The sequence below is a fragment of the Leptosomus discolor genome, chromosome 9 (genome assembly GCF_034619465.1).
Source record: "Leptosomus discolor isolate bLepDis1 chromosome 9, bLepDis1.hap2, whole genome shotgun sequence".
Taxonomy (NCBI): domain Eukaryota; kingdom Metazoa; phylum Chordata; class Aves; order Leptosomiformes; family Leptosomidae; genus Leptosomus; species Leptosomus discolor.
In genome coordinates, this window is record NC_141399.1 from 38,425,685 (window position 1) to 38,432,208 (window position 6,524).

The 6,524-nt window shown below is 50.5% G+C and overlaps 1 protein-coding gene across 1 annotated transcript; it reads right to left on the reverse strand.

Annotated features, from left to right (window-relative positions):
* Nucleotides 1-252: 252 nt before the first annotated feature.
* SLITRK4 (SLIT and NTRK like family member 4) lies at nucleotides 253-5,436 on the reverse strand. Its single transcript, XM_086470040.1, has 2 exons — nucleotides 5,247-5,436; nucleotides 253-2,816 (listed from the first exon to the last, which is right to left on the reverse strand). Exon 2 carries the CDS (start codon nucleotides 2,764-2,766, stop codon nucleotides 253-255), a length of 2,514 nt encoding a protein of 837 aa, XP_086326166.1. The 5' UTR covers nucleotides 2,767-2,816; nucleotides 5,247-5,436.
* Nucleotides 5,437-6,524: the final 1,088 nt, after the last annotated feature.

Here is a 6,524-nt window from a genome sequence, read left to right on the forward strand (position 1 = left end):
AAGCATCCCTTTGGCAATAGAGTTTGCAGTATCCCTACAGGATTCCACAGGGCATGAGCTTTATGTAGTAAAATCTATTAAGGAAATTCTCCTCTGCTTGACAAATCATATGCAGCTACAGTTAATCAGACACCCCTGGATACACCTGCCTCTATGCCTATCGATATAATATAGTATTTGGAAGTTAAAAGTCAACAAAAGGCACTTTCATCATTAAATAAATGTCCTCTGTAGGCAATAAGATTGTATGACCTATATTTTATTCAAAGCTGTTTGTTCTTCAAGGACTTGTAGGTAGTCAGGTGAACCTTGAAGTTTAGCTTTTAGTTCAAAATATTCACTTTTTCTTTGTTCTACTACAATTTTACTATGATTACCACCTATTAGAGATTTCTTTGTTTTTTTGTCTTGTAGTTTCTCTGGATAACGTATTTCAAAGCCACTGACCCCTATGCTGTTGTATTCTTTTTTACTTTCAAGAAAATTTTGAATAAATACATTGGAATCCCTCCCAGGGAATAACTCATCCAGTTCATCGATCGTGCTAAGTCTTTTTCTGGTATCCACGTGCAACAAATCTTTCTCCTTGTCATTAATATTTCTCAGAATGACTTTTTGCCCTGGTGGGTCAGCAAACGTGAAGCCCGTTTCAGACTCTTTTAAGCCACAGGTATGACTTTTGCTCATCTGCTCAATGGTTTGAGGAATGAAGGCCTCTGCACCTAGTCCATCTTTTTTGTTTGACTTGTGATCATGCTTTCTTAGCTGCAGTTGCATAGAACTGCATTCTTGATTTCCAATCCCTTCGTGCTTTACAGTTGGTTTTTTGTTGCGCCGAAGCACAAAAACAAGAAGACAAAAAGCAACAAACACTGTTAAAATAAGTACAACTAATATGCTTAAGATCAGAATGGACAATGGAACTGGCCCACCAGGAGGACTCCGAACTGGTCCCGGTGGTGTTGTAAAAGTAACAGCAGGCATAGGACTAGTGAACAGAGCAGATGGCTTGTTTAAAAGTTTAGGACAGAGGATCTCGTTTTTCAGAGACTTAAGTTCAATGTTAGCAAATTGTACAGGTGTTTCACATTTCAATTCCTTCATCACAATACCTTCATTTAGCTTTTCAAGCCACAGCTTTAAAGCAACTAAATCACAAGTGCAGTCCCATGGATTACCTTCCAAATCAATTTGTGTAAGAGATTTTAGCTGATCAAGAACGCCACTTACAGGTAAATACATGAAATGATTGTTCCTCAGGTTCAGTCTAGCAAGTGGTGCACCAGCAAAAATATACGCTGGCAAGCTTCGTAGAAGATTGTTGTTCAGGTAGAGCAGCTGCAAATTTGGCATTAAGTCAAAGGTGCCTGCTAGGATTTCTTTGATAACATTGTATTCCAAATACAGATATTGCAAGTTGTGGAGGCCAGTAAACATTTCTGGGCTCAGACGCTCTATCTGATTCCCATTGAGATACAATCTCCGTAAATTTGTAAGGTTGCGGAAAACTTCTCCTTTGATCACTGAAATCCGATTGCTGCCTAAGTGTAGCAAATCCAGCCCCTCAAACTCAATGAAATCTGTAGTGTCCACATCCTTAATATAATTGCCATTCACATGCAGTTTCTTGGCATTTAAAGGTTTTGGTACAAGTTCGGCCATTGACTCTATATTTCTTTCTTGGCAATTTACACTTAATCCCAAGTCTGAAGGATGTGTCTTGCAAACACAGGGGACCGGACATGGTGTTAAAGGAGGCACCCTGGTCTGATAAGATACGATTTGACTGAGATTGCGATTAGATAGTGCTTTGCCTGCTACTATCCCCGAGATCTTCGAAGGATTTGTAGTCTTTGGCGGCTTTGTGACTAATCTGTGCACTGATGTTTGAGTGGTGTGGCCATTTGGTGTGCTGTAACCAGGCTCCAACTGCGAGGGAGGCAGAATGCGCACATCAAAATCACTCCCCGTTCCCATGGAGCACAGCTCTTGCTTGTTGGTTTCTTTCAGCAGCCTTCCATACAAGTCACTGGGTGTTTCACAGATAGCTTCTCCAATGTAGATGTTATAGGGCATGTTCTCCAGCCACGCTTTCAAAGGCAACAAATCACAGGTACAATTCCAGGGGTTGTCTTCCAGCTGCAATTCGACAATTCGCCCAATGTGTTCCAGAACTCCAATGTATGGAAGCTTTTGTATTCGATTCCCCCGTATATCCAGATGGGTTAGAGAAGCAAATCGAAAAATATTATCGGGAAGGAATGAAATCAGATTGTCATTAAGGATCAGGACTTTCAGCTTGTGAAGCTTATTGAAGGCTCCCCGTTCAATAAACTTGATTAAATTGTAGTCAGCTTGGAGATACTCCAAGTTCTCTATGCCAAGGAAAGTGTCAGCTCGGAGAATCTTTAATTCATTGTTGTTCAAGTGCAACTGTTTTAATGCACTAAGACCCATAAAGGCCCCTCCCTCAATGTTCTGTAACTTATTATTACCCAGTTGCAAGGACACTGCATGTGTAAAATTAAGAAAGGAATTTGGATATAGAATGATTAGCAGGTTGTTTTGAAAGTTGAGGTGGTAAAAATTAGACCATGGTGGTTTAAGCTGATTTGGTCTGTAGACTGCAACCTTCTCACAGTTGACATAGAGTACATTCTCAACTGACACACAGGAGCAAACATTGCAAATTTCCACAGATATATCAGCATCTGCAGTTGTAGAAGAAACTGGAGATGACAGAACCAGAAAGAGCCACAGAAACATCTTCTTGTGATCAGCAAGCAACCTTAGGCTCCTGAACAAAGATAAAGAATCTAAAGAAGAAAGAAGGAAAGAAAAAAGAAAATGTTTTTCAGTTGTCATTGTTCCAAAACATCATTTGGGTTAAAAATTGTATTCCACTGAGCTACTGTACCTGCCAAGGATTACTACAAGCTGAATTTAAAATAACATGAAAGATTTTAACAACCAAACAAATACAAGGGAGCCAGAATGATTTCAAATACAGAATGTAAATTTCTGTAGACAAACACAAATAACTCTGAGGTCTGTCAAATATCTTTCTCTGTGTTGTACATGCCAAACACGCATAACTAACAAAGTAAAATAACCAAAGGAGATTCCAATTTTATGCATATTTACTCTCCTCAATCCTGCACTGCTCATACATTGCCATGCATTTCAGGGATATTAAACACAAATGTTGATGCTATGCATGCCCAAATAACTGGCTTGGGATAGCGCAATATAGAAAAGATGAAGATATAGACACAGAAAGCAGTGTCGACTCAATGTATGTATCTATAGCATCAACACATACAGATTATCACTATGTTAACAGTGAGATTCACTCAAGGGATACATAGGCATGCACACACATTGTTTCTGTCACTTTTAATACCTATTTTAAATAAATAGGTGGTAAACTGATTGCAGAAATACAATGAGCTATCCACAAAACCAGATCAGCTCTGGATGACCAATGGAAGCACACAGACATGGAAGAAGCATGCACGGGCATACAGCCCCATCCCCAGGAATACCAACAATGCCCTGAGTTGCAGGGCAAAACAGTCACAATTCACCACCCTGACACTACTGAAACCTGAGAAGAACTTTTTTTTTGGTTGGGTTTTTTTTTTTTTTTTGTAAAACATTATGTAATTTGCTCTTATCCCCGAACAGATACAGAGGTGGCTTTCAAGAACCCTTCACATACAGTCAGGCCAGCTGAGCTGCCATTTTTTTTACGCAGAAGAACTGGAGCCACAGCATTTCCTCTGAGTTAGAGTAGCTATTCTTTTTTTTTTTTTTTTTTTCTTAAATAGATCAGTCAATACTCAATACATTGCTCCCCCCACCTTTCCCATTCCCCCAGTTTCCCAACTTGTCCCTTTCATTTCCTGCTGTGGGAAGCCACCGAGTTGGCAGGAGGGAGCCAGGATGGAAGTGGAGAAAGCAGGAGCCAGCTGGAGGGAGGAGAATCGGGCTGGAGGGAGCTGCAAGGAGGGGAGGATGCGCCGGGGGACCTGGAAGGGAGGGCAGAGGAGGGGTGAGGGAGGGAGGAAGGGAGAACAGAAGGACAAAAGGATGAGGGAAAGCTGTGAGGAGGCAAGGAAGGAAGAGGGGAAGGGATGGCTGAAGGGGTCAAGGAGGCCGCGAAGAGGTTCCACGGGGAGACAAGGGAGCGGAGCAGCCGCTACTGAACCCCGCAGGCTTCCGACCCTGGCGGCGGCGAGCGAGCCCCCAGGGGCATCCCAATGCCCCCGCGCCCCCACCGCTCCACCTCTCTCCCTCTCCCAGGCGCCGTTCCCCCGTATCCCTGCCTCGCCCACGCTCCGGTCCGCTCTTCTTCCTCAGCCTCGGGGCCCCGGCCGGTGCCGAGCGGGCACACTGCGTGCGGTGCGCGGGGCGGGCAGCGGGTCGGCGAGCCCGGCCAGGAGTGCAGGCGCTACCGCAATTTTTTGCCGCAACCGGCTTGGCTGGTGCCGGTTCCCCTCTGTCGTGGGCGCCCCGTCGCCCTCTGCCTCCCGGCGGGGGAAGGCAGGAGGGACACGGGCGCGCACACACCGCACACACATGCCGGCCTGGACCGGGCACGGCGCGGCGATGCAGCCCAGCATCCCCCCCCCCCCCCCTTTGCAACAAGACACAACCGTGGTCACCGCCGCCAAATGCTCCCCTCCGCTCCCTACCCCACCCCCCACCCCCCCCCCCCGGCCCCCGCCTCCTTCGGCACCTTTGCAAAGTCCAGCCCGCAGCACATTCACACACCCCCTTCCCCAGCCCCACGGCGCAGATCCTGCCCCCCCCCCCCCCCCCGTCCCTCCCACACCTCCACCAGCTTCTCCGGGCTGCCCGGCGCCCGTCCCTCCGCTCGCCCGCTCCCACGGAAAGAACGGGAGCGGGCAGCGCTGCGCCTGGTGCCGCTGGCCCGGGGCTCCGGGAGGCGGCGGGCTGGCGGGGAGAGGCGAGCGCGATGGCAGAGAGGCTCCGGCAGGAAGCCACAGTCGCCTCATCTCCCGCCCCCCCACCCCCCCCGCCCCTTTAAAATAACAGCAATAATTATTATAGCAATGAAAACAAAACCTTCGGAACAATTAAAAGACATTCAAGCACCAACGTAACCGCAGCCCGCCGTGCCCCCCCCCTCCCCGTCCGCACTCACACGCCCGGCGGGGCGGCCGGCCGCCCCCGGCGATGCTCCCGGCGGCGCTCCGCAGCGAGCCCGGCACCGTCCCTACCTCGGCGGCCAGGGTCGCCGCGGCCCCGCTCCGCCGCGCTCCGCCGCTCTCCCCGCCAGGTCTCCCCGCCGGCAGCTCCGCGCCCGCACCGAGCGGCGGGGGCTGCCGGGCGGCCGCCCGGGCGAGCACCCCCGGCTGCGCTGCGCGCCGAGGCGCGGAGCAAGGCGAAGCCCGGCGCTGCAGTCCCCCGGCGGGCTCCGCCGCATGCAGCAGCCGCCTCGCTGAGCCCTGCCCCGACACCGCGGTCCCCCGCACACATGCGGGGAGAGGATCTCTCTGCACACGGGCACCCGCTCCCATCGCACTGCTCTCGCCCACCCCTCGCACGCAGAGAGAGCCCCCTCCCCTTCGCCACACGCACACTCGCACACACATGCACGCACCGAGCGCTCGGGCGCTGCTTCGGAGGGGAAGGAGACGCCGCTCCGGGGGAGCAATCCCAGCTCATCGCAGCCGCGGAAGCCTTTCCCGCACGCCCGGAGCCGCGCCGCGCCGCCGTTACCTTTCCCACGGAGATGCTCAAGCGGGCGCGGCGGGACGGGGGGTGCCCCGCGGGGAGGCGGGAGCGGCGGGGCCCCGGTGCGGCGCCGGGCGCCGCGGGGCTGCCATGGGCGGCGCGCAGCAGCTACAAGTGCAGCCGGAGGCGCAGCCGGGACGGGGCCATCCCGCCCCCGCCTGCCCTGCGCCTGGATGCGCGCCGCTCCGCACCGCGGCTGGGGAAAGCGGAGCGAGGGGAAGGAAAAGGGAAGAAAAGAGAGGACTTTCCCGCCTCCCCCCCTTCGCTTGAAACAAAAGTAGAGGTGGAAACTGAGCAGGCAGGATGGTAGCATTTGCTGCATTTAATGTGAACTGCAATTATGGAACAAAATCGCTGTGAGGAGACATACTCGAGCCGTTCTTAAGACAACACAGCTATTTGTGTGTCTCACTCTTTGTGGTTAGGTGAAATTCCTCCTCTGCTTAGGTAACAGCTGCAGTCTGATGAAAAAAAAAAAATCCTGTAATGTTATGCACTTGTGCAAAACAGATTCTGCTAATCAAGAGCTCATATTTACTCTGCCTTTCATAATATACTTTGAAATGGTAATGGATACCCCCAAATGAGGTGACATCTCTTTCCAAGGCAGGAGAGTCAGTTAACCAAATGAAATCTTTCAATGGGAGTTCAACTGCTTGTCCTTTACCTTGAGTGTTACCATAATTCAGTTGGAAAACTGCTTATGTGTTGCACACATGCCAGTTGTGAGTGCTAGTTCTGGGAGGTAAACGTCAGGGAAT

Bases quoted from the DNA above. Each gene is read 5' to 3' on its own strand.
- SLITRK4 (XM_086470040.1), bottom strand. From the start codon at position 2,766: ATGTTTCTGTGGCTCTTTCTGGTTCTGTCATCTCCAGTTTCTTCTACA.